A 15,151-nucleotide genomic window follows, 5' to 3' on the forward strand; every position below is an offset into this window, starting at 1 on the left:
TACAAATACCTTGGCATTGAGGAAAATGACAGCATACAGCATACCACCATGAGGAAGAAGGCAGGCAGTGAATACCTCAGCCGTCTGAAGAAGATCTGCAAGACGCAACTCACCAACAAAAACAAAATAACTGCCATAAACCAACTTGCCATGCCAGTGCTAAGTTACAGCTTTGGCATTATTGACTGGCCTCAAACCGAAATAAATAAATTATATGTAAAAACAAGGAAAACTTTAACACTCCACAAGGTCATCTACAGAAATCAGTGCCTTCCAAGACTGTATATGCCAAGAAGAGAGGGAGGCCTAGGACTGTTTGAAGTTAACCACCAACACAGAGCCACTATGGTGAGCATCGGCCAATACCTCAGAAGCTCCCTAAGTCCAAACATTGCCAGGGTCTGGGAACACCACACCAACAAAGCCAGCAAAAACACCTCGATTACTAAGCTGGCCCAGCATTTTGGACAGGATTGTATAGTAGATGAGCAGGAAACAGAAAACACACCAGCCACCAAAATGGCCAGAAAGAGCCGTTCAAAATTCACCATGAAGTTCCAGAACACCAACTTAACTGAGTGGGCAGAACACCAACGTGCCAAGTTTTTCCTGCAAGAGCTCTCCAAAGATTACATTGACAAGGAGAGCTCTCTGAACTGGCTCATCAAAGGAACCCTCCACTACGATCAGGAGAGGCTGATAATGGCAGCACAAGACCAGGCCATAATGACCAACGCTTTCAAAAAAATGGCTGGTCTCAGTAACAACAACAAATGCAGGTTCTGCCACACTGAAATTGAAAGTGTGAGCCACCTGATCTGCAGCTGCCAGACTCTGCTAGCCGATGGCTACTACACAGTCAGGCATGATGAAGTGTGCAAATACCTACACTGGACCATCTGCAACAGCCTGAACATCAAGTGCTCTAGCAAAGTGTGGGAACATCAGCCAGAGAAAATCACCGGAAATGAGACGCACACCATCTACTATGACCAGGTAATTCCAACAGCTACCTACCTAGATAATGCTGCAGTGAAACCGGACCTGGTTGTGTGGAACAGGAAAGAAAAAGTGGCTATGATAGTTGAGGTCAGTATCCCACATGACAGCGGGCTAAACAGAGCTGAAAGGGAGAAGGTCACCAAATATCAAGGCCTGATGCATGATATGAAAAGAAACTGGAAATTGAAGAACATCTCGATTGTGCCAGTCATTGCCGGAGCAACAGGCCTACTGAAAAAGAACTTCAAAGACCATCTAGCTAAAATCCCAGGAAACCCGAGGGCAACAGAAATCCAAACAATTGCCCTTAAGGGAACCACTACCATCCTAAAAAGAACCCTCGGTTGCAGCCTCTAAAAAGTGGGTGATTGTTAGGCACTTGGCAGAGTGCCCCATCACCCATAATCAAGACTGAAAAAGTAAACTAAAACAAAAAAAGTGAAGGACCCCATGAATGCCAAGAGTGTGGCAAAGTGTTCAGTTGCGAGAGTAAACTCAACACACACGCCCTTACACACACTGGTGAAGGACCCCATGAATGCCAAGAGTGTGGCAAAGTGTTCAGTTGCGAGAGTAAACTCAACACACACACCCTTACACACACTGGTGAAGGACCCCATGAATGCCAAGAATATGGCCAAAGGTTCAGTTGCGAGAGTAAACTCAACACACACGCCCTTACACACACTGGTGAACGACCTCATGAATGCCAAGAGTGTGGCAAAGTGTTCAGTTGCGAGAGTAAACTCAACACACACACCCTTACACACACTGGTGAAGGACCCCATGAATGCCAAGAATATGGCCAAAGGTTCAGTTGCGAGAGTAAACTCAACACACACGCCCTTACACACACACTGGTGAACGACCTCATGAATGTGAAGTTTGTGGCAAAAGGTTTACACAGAAGGGTGGCCTCAACACACACACACTGGTGAAAGGCCTCATGAATGTGAAGTTTGTGGCCAAAGGTTTACACAGAAGGGTGGCCTCAACACACACACACTGGTGAAAGGCCTCATGAGTGTCTGGAATGTGGAGAAAGGTTCAGAGAGAAGCAAACCCTGGAGCGTCACATGTTCAGACACTCTGGCCTGAGAGAGTTCAAGTGTGTGGGAAGCACTTTAACACGAAGGGGCACATTGCCCGGCACATGAAGACCCACTTCTGAGGTGGTGTGTTGTGCTGCTGTGTGTGTGTGACGGGGAGCCAGTCATCAACACCACCTGGGGAGGACTGACACCGTGTTGTGGTTGACTGCAGAGAGATGCACCAACACCACAGTGAACAGTGCCGTCTGCCCCGGCACAGTGCAGCAGCCAACACCACAGTGAACAGTGCCCTCTGCCCCGAGCCACCTTGCCCCGGCACAGTGCAGCAGCCAACACCACAGTGAACAGTGCCGTCTGCCCCGAGCCACCTTGCCCCGGCACAGTGCAGCAGCCAACACCACAGTGAACAGTGCCATCTGCCCCGAGCCACCTTGCCCCGGCACAGTGCAGCAGCCAACAAGCCACACCACAGTGAACAGTGCTGTCTGCCCCGAGCCACCTTGCCCCGGCACAGTGCAGCAGCCAACACCACAGTGAACAGTGCCGTCTGCCCCGAGCCACCTTGCCCCGGCACAGTGCAGCAGCCAACACCACAGTGAACAGTGCCGTCTGTCCCGAGCCACCTTGCCCCGGCACAGTGCAGCAGCCAACACCACAGTGAACAGTGCCGTCTGCCCCGAGCCACCTTGCCCCGGCACAGTGCAGCAGCCAACAAGCACCACCACAGTGAACGGTGTCACCTGCTCCAAGGCACCTTGCCCCGGCACAGTGCAGCAGCCAACAAGCACCACCACAGTGAACAGTGCCGTCTGCCCCGAGCCACCTTGCCCCGGCACAGTGCAGCAGCCAACACCATAGTGAACAGTGCCGCCTGCCCCGAGCCACCTTGCCCCGGCACAGTGCAGCAGCCAACACCACAGTGAACAGTGCCGTCTGCCCCGAGCCACCTTGCCCCGGCACAGTGCAGCAGCCAACACCACAGTGAACAGTGCCGTCTGCCCCGAGCCACCTTGCCCCGGCACAGTGCAGCAGCCAACACCATAGTGAACAGTGCCGCCTGCCCCAAGCCACCTTGCCCCGGCACAGTGCAGCAGCCAGCACCACAGTGAACAGTGCCGTCTGCCCCGAGCCACCTTGCCCCGGCACAGTGCAGCAGCCAACACCATAGTGAACAGTGCCGCCTGCCCCGAGCCACCTAGCCCCGCACAGTGCAGCAGCCAACACCACAGTGAACAGTGCCGTCTGCCCCGAGCCACCTTGCCCCGGCACAGTGCAGCAGCCAACACCATAGTGAACAGTGCCGCCTGCCCCAAGCCACCTTGCCCCGGCACAGTGCAGCAGCCAGCACCACAGTGAACAGTGCCGTCTGCCCCGAGCCACCTTGCCCCGGCACAGTGCAGCAGCGGTGACTCGGGCCACCACAACAGACCATCGGCAGGATTACCAAGGGGACGCTGTGTGAGGGTTTGTCAAGTTTCCCTGCGCTCCACAAGAAACCCGGCCCAGCAGAGACCACTGGGGCAGAGGGACGGCCTGGGAGCTGTGATGGCTTGTTAAACCCGGCCCAGCAGAGACCACTGGGGCAGAGTGCCGGCCTGGGAGCTGTGATGGCTTGTTAGGGTTGCTGCCCCGAGGGAATTTAAGGCAGAATATGTAATGGGTCAAGGCAGGAACACTGTGCCCACAGGCCTGTAGAGGGGCCATGTGCCTGCTGGACGCCGCCTGCTAGGGCACCCTTGTCCGAGGCAGCTGCTGCCTGCACCCTCAGCCAGGCCCACAGACACACCACAGCGGGTGAGTGATGTGGCTGCTACACACACACACACACACACACACACACACACAGAACAGCTAAACTAAGGGAAGTGGAAGATTGTAAGGAAATAAATATAAAGAAAAACAGAAATGTCAATATATACCCTGCGACTCTATCTGGTTCTTTTTTTTTTTTTTTTTTTTTTACGTCTATGCGCCGGTAGGTATGCTTGAGGGGCCTGGATGATGTTCGGCCCCAGTCCGTCATGGCACAGGCAAGTGTTTATAGTGGCGCCATCTTCTCGGCTCATGCTGCCCCCCGGAACTCCTTCTTGATTCACTTGGACGGTTTCCTCCAGAGTCTGGGTTGATGGGTGGTCTTCAGGACAGCATGTGGGTAGTCTTAGGCCACACGGTGGTGACTGAAAAATCCGGGGTGGTAACCAGCGTGGGGATTCGAACCCGCGTCGTCCATCACGCAGTGAATGTGGGCCCAGCACGCTACCAATCAGCCACCGCCTACCTGCCTACAGCTTTCCTCTCTTCCAACTCCCCCAACAGTTTATATATCTCCTCTTTATATACTGAGACTTCTTCCATGTGAACATTTGTCTTGTTTTTTGTGGCTCGTTGATTCTTTAGTAAAAACTTGCCGGAACTCTTTGTTTAGTAACTCCGCCGTGTCTTGAGGATCAGCGGTTGTCACACTCCCGTCGCTCAGTCTGTCAATTGTTTCTCTTGGTTCAATCTTTCCATTTATGAATCTGTAAAATAGTTTGGGTTGTTCCTTACACTTTTCCACAATATCCTTTTCATATCCCTTCTCTTCTTCCTTCCTTATTTTCACATATTCATTTCTCGCTGCCTTAAAATCTTCTTTATTCCTTTGGTTTTTATTTCTTTTTAGTCTTTTCCTTGCTTTGTCTCTTTTTTTCTTTTGCCTTAGCACACCTTGTATTAAACCAGTCCTTTTTCCCTTCTCTTTGGGTCTGTTTCTGGTACAAACTTCTTGACCCTGTTTTATACGCCTCCATAAAGATATCACACTTTTCCTGCACTTCACTTGTTCCCATTAGGTCATCCCAGTCCAGCTCTCTGTAATGTTCCCTAAGGTTTTCCACGTCTGCCTTCCTATAGTGTTCCTAAATGACGTGGATTCTGAGATATTGGCAGTTAGAGTTGTCATTGAATTTTGGATATTTTTATGTTGGAAAGTTTTTAGTTAAGTGCAAATTTCTCAGGAGCTAGAAGATATGAGACCTGCCAGTTATAGGTGTTGTAGGTGAGTGTTAGGAGCATCTTGTGTTCCTAACTGGCGTGGATTACAAGATATTGGCAGTTAGAGTTGAAGTTGTCATTGAATTTTGGATATTTTTATGTTGGAAAGTGTTTAGTTAAGTGCAAATTTCTCAGGAGCTAGAAGGTTATGAGCACTGCCAGTTATAGGTGTTGTAGGTGAGTGTTAGGAGCATTTTGTGTTAGAATCTTGTGTTCTTAACTGATGTGCTTGCCGAGATATTGGCACTTGAATTTGTCATTGAATTTTGGATATTTTTATGTTGGAAAGTTTTTTGTTAAGTGCAAATTTCTCATGAGCTTAAAGGTTATGAACACTGCCAGTTACAAGTGTTGTAGTTGAGTGTTAGGAGCATCTCATGTTAGAATCTTGTGTTCCCAACTGATGTGCTTGCCGAGATATTGGCACTTGAAGTTGATGCACACACACACACACACACACACACTAACTCTCTGATGGTTCTTGCAGGGATGGAGCTGAGATGAGACCAGACTCAGCCCTCCAGTGAGTCCAGGAGACCACCAAGGGGACACCGACGCACCTCATGGTTTGGGGGAGGATGCATGGAGATGGTGGGTGAGTGAAGCAACCCACCCCCAGTGTATGCTCAGGCCCAAGGTTATGTCAGGTCAGAGGCTGCCTCAAGAACAGGTACTTCCCCTCACTGATTCTCCATGTTTCCTCCGTTTTTCCCTCCTTTCCTCCTATACCAAAAAATAGCTTAATCTTTCCTCTTCCTCCTCCTCCTTTTCGTTTCCCTGTTATCTCCACTTTTAACAAGGTCTGTGTATTTCTCCGGTGTAATTTTGGAGGTTTCGTTCATTTCCTCCTCCCAAGTTCAAGTCCATTTTTCTCATTTTTTCTTCCTCTTTTCCTCCTTTCTTTCAATGCCAAAAAATAGCTTAATCTTTCCTCTTCCTCTTTGTTTCCCTGTTATCTCCACTTTTATCAAGGTCTGTGTATTTCTCCGGCGTAATTTTGGTGGTTTCGTCCATTTCCTCCTCCAAGTTCAAGTCCATTTTTCTCATTTTTTCTTCCTCTCTTCCTCCTATGCCAAAAAATAGCTTGATCTTTCCTCTTCCTCCTCCTGTCTTTCTCTTCTTCCTCCTCCTCTTGGTTTCCCTGTTATCTCCACTTTTATTAAGGTCTGTGTCTTTGAAAACTTTGCAGAATGGACGAAAAAAACATCAGAAATTGCTTGTATATTTATTGAGCAAACTGACACTTCTTGCAGAGAGAGAGAGCTCCCTTATGTGTCTGGGGGGGCATGTGTCTGTGGGGGGACACCCTGTGGGCCCTGAGAGAGAGAGAGAGAGAGAGAGAGAGAGAGAGAGAGAGAGAGAGAGAGATAGAGAGAGAGAGAAAACCAGACAGGCCTTCAAGATGCTGCTTGGATGCTGAGAAGAGATGAGATCAGCTGAGCTGAGTCCTGTTGGGGAGAAGATGGAGGGAGATTGATTGAGCCAAGGAAGGAGAGAGAGAGAGAGAGAGAGATGAGGAGATGGAACTAACTAACTATCTCTCTCTTTCTGTATTTCTATAAAAGAGAAGACTAATAAAGTTTGGAAATATATATTACAATGGATATATTTAAACCTACTTCTTCTTCTTCCTCCTCTCTCTCTCCTCTGTCCACCAGTGAGCTATTTTATTCTTCCCTTCTCTTCCCTTCCCTTCTAAAGATGCCGCCTGAATGTTGGAGAGAGAGGATGAGATGGAACACTCTCTCCTTTTCAATGGACCTTATACACTTTTACGCTACTTTTTTGTGTGTGAGAGAAAGAGAGTTCGAGCTTCCAGTCCCTTGCTGAGCTGAGTGACCAGACAGCACCAGCCAGTCAGCCATTGCCCTGAAAAGATATATTGTGGTTAGGTCCCGGTAGATTGTGGTAGAAATCGTGATTGAATGGCAGGACTTGGGTTGAAATTTTAGGGTTACAGAGTTGAAAATATTTTGAACAAGTTGAGTTTTTCGGTTGTACTTGTGAAGACTAACGGTTGCATTGTGGTGGACTGGTAGAGAGATGTTGGGCGAATGATTGTGTGGTGGTTAGACCCTGGTAGACTGGTAGAAATCATGGTTGAAAGAGACAATAGTAACTTACCATATGTCGGCAACTTTCCGTCCCAGCTTCCATCAGTTGTGAGATCTGTAATAATAATAATGATAATAATAATGATGATAATAATAATAATGATAATAATAATAATAATAATAATAATAATAATAATAATAATAATAATAATAATAATAATAATAATAATAATAATAATAATAAAATTATATGAAATTAATCTCTATTTTCTTATTCCCGAGAGAGAGATAATGTTCCATAATGCTTTCAGACTCAGAGCAAAGTGAGGATGACTCATTTTCTCAACAGCAACACTCGGCTCAAAGTGAATAAGTTAACATGTCACCCGAGTAATACGTTCACCCGGATCACAGTCTGTTCACTCCAGGACGGCAATGAGTCAGGTTTTTTTTTATTTTATTTTTTATTTTTATTTATTTATTTTTTTTACAGCTAAGGAGACAGTTCAAGGGTGTAAAGAAAAATATATATATGAAAAAAAGCCCGCTACTTACTGCTCCTGAATAGAGGTCAAAGGTTTGGTGCCCGAGGTCACATGTTGCCTCCTGCCCGGGGTCGCCTCAGAGCACGCTGCATCCCGCCTCAACGCTGCGGCAAGTGACGTGTGAACAGATCGTCGGCGGCACATGTTAACCCGGTGGTGGCAGCAGCGGGGATCATGTTTCTTATTGGTCCCTCCAAGCGAGAAAAATGGGAAAAAATCATCACTCACACAAACCATTTCATAATATTATCAAAGCATTTGTGTTCAGTTTATGCATCATCTATTTTGGGGGGTTTATGTCATGGCACAAATTTGGCCCGTCGCTGCTACCAGGTTGATATGCTTGCTTGTATGAGATCACTTGAACAGCTGGCTGTCATGTGTTTCAAGATTCCCTAAATTTAACTAACCTAACCTAACAAAACCATAAACAGTTACTACAGAATTTGACTCAGAAAATTCATCTATGCTACCTTGCTAATGAGATTTTCTATGCAACACAGTGAGGTCATTCTGTGTTGATTTATACCCTAAGGTGCTGGCTGTCATGTGCTTCAAGATACCCTAAACTTAACTAACCTAACCTAACAAAACCTTAAACAGTTACTACAGGTCTTGACTCAGAAAATTCATCTATGCTTCCTTGCTAATGAGACTTCCTACGCAACACAGTGAGGTCATTCTGTGTTGATTTATACCCTAAGGTGCTGGCTGTCAAGTGTTTCAAGATACCCTAAACTTAACTAACCTAACAAAACCCTAAACAGTCACTACAGGTCTTGACTCAGAAAATTCATCTATGCTTCCTTACTAACGAGACATTTTATACAACAAAGTGAGGTCATTCTGTGTTGATTTATACCCTAAGGTGCTGGCTTTTAAGTGTTTCAAGATACCCTAAACAGTCACTACAGGTCTTGACTCAGAAAACTCATACATGCTTCCTTGCTAATGAGACTTCCTATACAACAAAGTGAGGTCATTCTGTGTTGATGTGTGTTATAGATTTCTGGCTGTCTTGTGTTTGAAGACACCCTAAACTTAACCTGATCTAACCTAACAAAACCCTAAACAGTTACTATAAGTCTTGACTCAGAAAATTCATACATGCTTCCTTACTAACAAGACATTTTATAGAACAAAGTGAGGTCATTCTGTGTTGATTTATACCCTAAGGTGCTGGCTGTCATGTGTTAGAAGATACCCTAAACTTAACTTGCCTAACAAAACCCTAAACATTTTTATTTTTTATTTTTTTACGTCGTGGCCTATTGCGCCGGTAGGCTTCTTCCCGGTGGATCCTGATGGTCGGTCCAAGGCTTCTTCCCGGTGGGTCCTGATGGTCGGCCCAGCCCGTTCTGGCGCAGGCGAGTGTTTATAGTGGCGCCATCTTGCATTGGCTCATGCTGCCCTCCTGGAGCTCATCTTTAATCCTAGAATCTAGAGTCCAGGTTGATAGGTGGTCTTATGGACAGCATGTGGGAAGTTTTAAGCCACTCGGCAGCGGCTGAAAAATCACAGCTTGGTGGCACCGGTCGGGGATTGAACTCGCGTCCTCCTGAACGCGGGGCCGTCTTGCTATCCGTTCAGCCACCGCCTACCCCAAACTTAACTAACCTAACAAAACCCTAAACAGTTACTACAGGTCTTGACTCAGAAAATTCATACATGCTTCCTTTCTAATGAGACATTTTATACAACAAAGTGAGGTCATTCTGTGTTGATTTATACCATAATGTGCTGGCTGTCATGTGTTTGAAGATACCCTAAACTTAACCTAACCTAACCTAACAAAACCCTAAACAGTTACTATAAGTCTTGACTCAGAAAATTCATACATGCTTCCTTGCTAATGAGATTTTCTATACAACACAGTGAGGTCATTCTGTGTTGATTTATATGCTTCAAGATACCCTTAACTTAACTAACCTAACAAAACCCTAAAGTCACTACAGGTCTTGACTCAGAAAATTCATACATGCTTCCTTACTAACAAGACAGTTAATACAACAAAGTGAGGTCATTCTGTGTTGATTTATACCCTAAGGTGCTGGCTGTCAAGTGTTTCAAGATACCCTAACAAAACCTAACAAAACCGTAAACAGTCACTACAGATCTTAACTCAGAAAATCATACATGCTTCCTTGCTAATGAGACTTCCTATACAACAAAGTGAGGTCATTCTGTGTTGATGTGTGTTATAGATTTCTGGCTGTCTTGTGTTTGAAGACACCCTAAACTTAACCTGATCTAACCTAACAAAACCCTAAACAGTTACTATAAGTCTTGACTCAGAAAATTCATACATGCTTCCTTACTAACAAGACATTTTATAGAACAAAGTGAGGTCATTCTGTGTTGATTTATACACTTCAAGATACCCTAAACTTATCTAACCTAACAAAACCCTAAACAGTTACTACAGGTCTTGACTCAGAAAATTCATACATGCTTCCTTACTAACAAGACATTTTATACAACAAAGTGAGGTCATTCTGTGTTGATTTATACCCTAAGGTGCTGGCTGTCATGTGTTAGAAGATACCCTAAACTTAACTTACCTAACAAAACCCTAAACATTTTTTTTTTTTTTTTTTTACGTCGTGGCCTATTGCGCCGGTAGGCTTCTTCCCGGTGGATCCTGATGGTCGGTCCAAGGCTTCTTCCCGGTGGGTCCTGATGGTCGGCCCAGCCCGTTCTGGCGCAGGCGAGTGTTTATAGTGGCGCCATCTTGCATTGGCTCATGCTGCCCTCCTGGAGCTCATCTTTAATCCTAGAATCTAGAGTCCAGGTTGATAGGTGGTCTTATGGACAGCATGTGGGAAGTTTTAAGCCACTCGGCAGCGGCTGAAAAATCACAGCTTGGTGGCACCGGTCGGGGATTGAACTCGCGTCCTCCTGAACGCGGGGCCGTCTTGCTATCCGTTCAGCCACCGCCTACCCCAAACTTAACTAACCTAACAAAACCCTAAACAGTTACTACAGGTCTTGACTCAGAAAATTCATACATGCTTCCTTTCTAATGAGACATTTTATACAACAAAGTGAGGTCATTCTGTGTTGATTTATACCATAATGTGCTGGCTGTCATGTGTTTGAAGATACCCTGAACTTAACCTAACCTAACCTAACAAAACCCTAAACAGTTACTATAAGTCTTGACTCAGAAAATTCATACATGCTTCCTTGCTAATGAGATTTTCTATACAACACAGTGAGGTCATTCTGTGTTGATTTATATGCTTCAAGATACCCTTAACTTAACTAACCTAACAAAACCCTAAACAGTCACTACAGAAACTCAGAAAATTCATACATGCTTCCTTACTAACAAGACAGTTAATACAACAAAGTGAGGTCATTCTGTGTTGATTTATACCCTAAGGTGCTGGCTGTCAAGTGTTTCAAGATACCCTAAACTTAACTAACCTAACAAAACCGTAAACAGTCACTACAGATCTTGACTCAGAAAACTCATACATGCTTCCTTGCTAATGAGACTTCCTATACAACAAAGTGAGGTCATTCTGTGTTGATGTGTGTTATAGATTTCTGGCTGTCTTGTGTTTGAAGACACCCTAAACTTAACCTGATCTAACCTAACAAAACCCTAAACAGTTACTATAAGTCTTGACTCAGAAAATTCATACATGCTTCCTTACTAACAAGACATTTTATAGAACAAAGTGAGGTCATTCTGTGTTGATTTATACACTTCAAGATACCCTAAACTTATCTAACCTAACAAAACCCTAAACAGTTACTACAGGTCTTGACTCAGAAAATTCATACATGCTTCCTTACTAACAAGACATTTTATACAACAAAGTGAGGTCATTCTGTGTTGATTTATACCCTAAGGTGCTGGCTGTCATGTGTTAGAAGATACCCTAAACTTAACTTGCCTAACAAAACCCTAAACAGTTACTACAGGTCTTGACTCAGAAAATTCATACATGCTTCCTTGCTAATGAGATTTTCTATACAACACAATGAGGTCATTCTGTGTTGATTTATATGCTTCAAGATACCCTAAACTTAACTAACCTAACAAAACCCTAAACAGTCACTACAGGTCTTGACTCAGAAAATTCATACATGCTTCCTTACTAACAAGACATTTTATACAACAAAGTGAGGTCATTCTGTGTTGATTTATACCCTAAGGTGCTGGCTGTCATGTGTTTCAAGATACCCTAAACTTAACTAACCTAACAAAACCCTAAACAGTTACTACAGGTCTTGACTCAGAAAATTCATATATGCTTCCTTACTAACAAGACATTTTATACAACAAAGTGAGGTCATTCTGTGTTGATTTATACCCTAAGGTGCTGGCTGTTATGTGCTTCAAGATACCCAAAACTTAACTGACCTTACAAAACCCTAAACAGTTACTGCAGGTCTTGACTCAGAAAATTCATACATGCTTCCTTACTAAAGAGACATTTTATACAACAAAGCGAGGTCATTCTGTGTTGATTTATGCTATAAGGTGCTGGCTGTCATGTGTTTGAAGATACCCTAAACTTAAAGGGCGCATTTAAGCCAAGAATAGGAAATGTCCCCCTTAAATTTGATTTTCTGTTTTTCGCAATTTTACTTTGGTCTATGTTCATGGAACCGTTTTAAAATATCTTAGCGGTACGATGCCTGTTTCCAATGGAAATTAGTCATTATCTGACACTATCTCAGGCCTGGAGTGGCACGCGGCCGCGCTCTAGAACAAAGGTGTTCTGTGTTTATTACGTTATTTATATGATTTTTAGTCAGTTTTTCGATATATGTGGCTGCAAAGCAGCTGACTGACGAAGTTATTGACAAGCTCTCCTCATACTACACAAAGGCTGCCAGAGACAAGCATGAGACTGTTGGTAGCATGAGGTCAGCGATAATGGCCAGCTATTATCACCACACTGCCACCAAAAATGAATAACATCGGCTGTGCCCAAAGAGTCAATCCTTATGGTGCTGTGTGCAGAGAAGCCTGGCAAAAGGGGAGAGATCACCACCACACACTGACAAGAGGATTTACTTGTCCCACATATCATACGACAGCCTCAGCCTCATCAGGACAGTGTACCGTGACATCACAAGACCAGAGCTGCTGGAGAAGTGCCTGAAGGGGAGGACACAGAACAGAAATGAGAGCCTACACGGAATGGTCTGGAGGAAGGCTTCAAAAGACAAATTCTGTGGCCTACATAGGACTGTCTTTGTGCCCCAGGTCACAATCCTGGAGCATAACTTTGGGCACAGTGAAGCCAACCTCCTGACCTCGCTAGGGTTCAAGAGGTCCTCGAACTTCATAGATTCTTTTGAGCGGAAGGAAAAGAGGACAAGCAGAACCAAGAACGAGAAGAGGAAGAAGAAAAAGACAAGAAAACAAGCCAGTAGAAAAAAAATTATAAGCCTGGAGGCTTCTGAGTAAAAACCTATCTCCAATGAGTGTGGTGGTGCCCCATGATACCCACACCATCGAGTGTATAATATCTTTTGAAAAGGAGGGGACCAGGTACTACCGAAATATCTGTAGAATAAAAAATACATTGCAGAAATAGCATATCAAACATATTATGGTAACGAAATGTAAAAACGATGATTTCTCAAAATGTAAGTTATTGGCATTTTTGGTTAAAATTCTGATAGCCTATAAAAGACATTTCCAATTGGATGAGTTCATTCAATAGGGTAATGGTAAGACTATATTTCCATCAAGACAAAACTCTTCTAAGCGCCATAGAATATTTTTTTCATATATTTTACACTGAAACAGAGAAATGTGTTTGGTTACGTAATAAAAAAATATTATATATATGGAAACAAAACATTGCCAACACATATTGTCCAAATGTTAGCACTGAGGTTACTTTACATTGTCCAATGAACAAAAAAGCTGAAAACCCATATATAAAAAAGTTGTTTAGAACTCAAATTCGGTCAAAAATTCCCCCCCCCCCCCCACCAAAAAAAAAAGTTATTCATCAATCAGGCTCAAACTTTGCCAGAGATGTTAGATTATAGTCTACTTTATTGTGTAACATGTACAGCCAAAAATATGCAACTTCATATGCTTTCTGAGACTATGCGCCCCTTAACTAACCTAACAAAACCCTAAACAGTTACTACAGGTCTTGACTCAGAAAATTCATCTATGCTTCCTTGCTAATGAGACTTTCTATACAACACAGTGAGGTCATTCTGTGTTGATTTATGCCACAATTTACCAGCTGTCCTGTGTTTGAATATGACCTATACTTGACCTAACTTAACCTATCAAAGCCCAAAGCAAACACTATAGGTCTTGACTCAGAAAATTCATCTATGCTTCCTTGCTAATGAGACTTTCTATGCAACACATTGAGGTCATTCTGTGTCAATTTATGCCATAACGTGCTGGCTGTCATGTGTTAGAAGATACCCTAAACCTAACCTACCCAAACAAAACCACAAACAGTTATTATACTTGGTCTTGGCTTAACACTACTACTACTACTACTAATACCATCAATACCTTATAAGCCAGGGGCAGAGTCTTACTGTGCCTCCTCAGGTTGCCATAGCCCTGGGCGGGGAGTGTTCCAGCCTGGGCACCACCAACACCGGCAGCTCAGGAGGGTAAAACTTGACGGCTGCCAGATCTGAAAAAGTTTGGACGTTTTGTGAGCTAGCTCTAAAAATATCAAAGATAGCTCTATGGGATTTGGTGTGTGTGTGCGTGAATAGTTGCCACACGTACACACAAAGTCCCAGTGACGCACGTGAAATTCAAACGGAGAAAAACGGACACAAACACACATGAATACCAGGAACAGTATGAAAAAAAAAAGGAAATATGCATGGAAATGATTGGACATCTTGTGAGCTAGCTCTAAAAATATTAAAGATAGCTCAGCAGGATTTTGTGGTCATGTGTATCAATAATTAACCCGGTAGCAGCAACGGGCCAAATTTGTGCCTTTATCATGTAGCAGCGACGGACCAAATTTGTGGCTTTACCGTGTAGCAGCGATGGGCCAAATTTGTGGCTTTACTGTGTAGCATCAACGAGCCAAATTTGTGGCTTTACCGTGTAGCAGCGACGGGCCAAATTTGTGGCTTTACTGTGTAGCAGCGACGGGCCAAATTTGTGGCTTTACTGTGTAGCAGCGACGTGCCAAATTTGTGGCTTTACTGTGTAGCAGCGACGGGCCAAATTTGTGGCTTTACTGTGTAGCAGCGACGGGCCAAATTTGTGGCTTTACCGTGTAGCAGTGACGGGCCAAATTTGTGGCTTTACCGTGTAGCAGCGATGGGCCAAATTTGTGGCTTTACTGTGTAGCAGCAATGGGCCAAATTTGTGGCTTTACTGTGTAGCAGCGACGGGCCAAATTTGTAGCTTTACTGTGTAGCAACGACGGGCCAAATTTGTGCTTTACTGTGTAGCAGCGACGGGCCAAATTTGTGGCTTTACTGTGTAGCGGCG

General features: G+C 44.3%; 1 protein-coding gene and 1 long non-coding RNA gene across 41 annotated transcripts; both read right to left on the reverse strand.

The window, feature by feature from the left end:
- Positions 1-958: 958 nt before the first annotated feature.
- Positions 959-5,537, reverse strand: LOC127006057 (uncharacterized). 34 transcript variants are annotated; one of them, XM_050875527.1, is made up of 6 exons: positions 3,373-5,534; positions 3,188-3,249; positions 2,809-3,125; positions 2,616-2,739; positions 2,485-2,553; positions 959-2,422 (listed from the first exon to the last, which is right to left on the reverse strand). In XM_050875527.1, exons 1-6 carry the CDS (start codon positions 3,484-3,486, stop codon positions 2,107-2,109), a joined length of 1,002 nt encoding a protein of 333 aa, XP_050731484.1. In that variant the 5' UTR covers positions 3,487-5,534; the 3' UTR covers positions 959-2,106. The 34 variants fall into 34 exon arrangements, 33 of the variants coding, with proteins under 33 accessions (XP_050731484.1, XP_050731493.1, XP_050731479.1 ...); XM_050875536.1 differs by lacking the exon at positions 2,485-2,553 and having other exon boundaries at positions 959-2,484; positions 2,554-2,739; positions 3,373-5,535; XM_050875522.1 differs by having other exon boundaries at positions 959-2,739; positions 2,809-2,877; positions 2,940-3,125; positions 3,435-5,534.
- Positions 5,538-5,574: 37 nt separating this feature from the next.
- On the reverse strand, positions 5,575-14,188 carry LOC127006063 (uncharacterized). 7 transcript variants are annotated; one of them, XR_007759038.1, is made up of 5 exons: positions 11,734-14,188; positions 10,084-10,955; positions 7,697-8,434; positions 7,212-7,256; positions 5,575-6,956 (listed from the first exon to the last, which is right to left on the reverse strand). It is a non-coding gene; the product is annotated as an uncharacterized LOC127006063 (long non-coding RNA). The 7 variants fall into 7 exon arrangements; XR_007759036.1 differs by having other exon boundaries at positions 7,697-8,265; positions 11,116-14,188; XR_007759035.1 differs by having other exon boundaries at positions 11,116-14,188.
- Positions 14,189-15,151: the final 963 nt, after the last annotated feature.

The sequence above is a fragment of the Eriocheir sinensis genome, chromosome 32 (assembly GCF_024679095.1).
Source record: "Eriocheir sinensis breed Jianghai 21 chromosome 32, ASM2467909v1, whole genome shotgun sequence".
Taxonomy (NCBI): Eukaryota; Metazoa; Arthropoda; class Malacostraca; order Decapoda; family Varunidae; genus Eriocheir; species Eriocheir sinensis.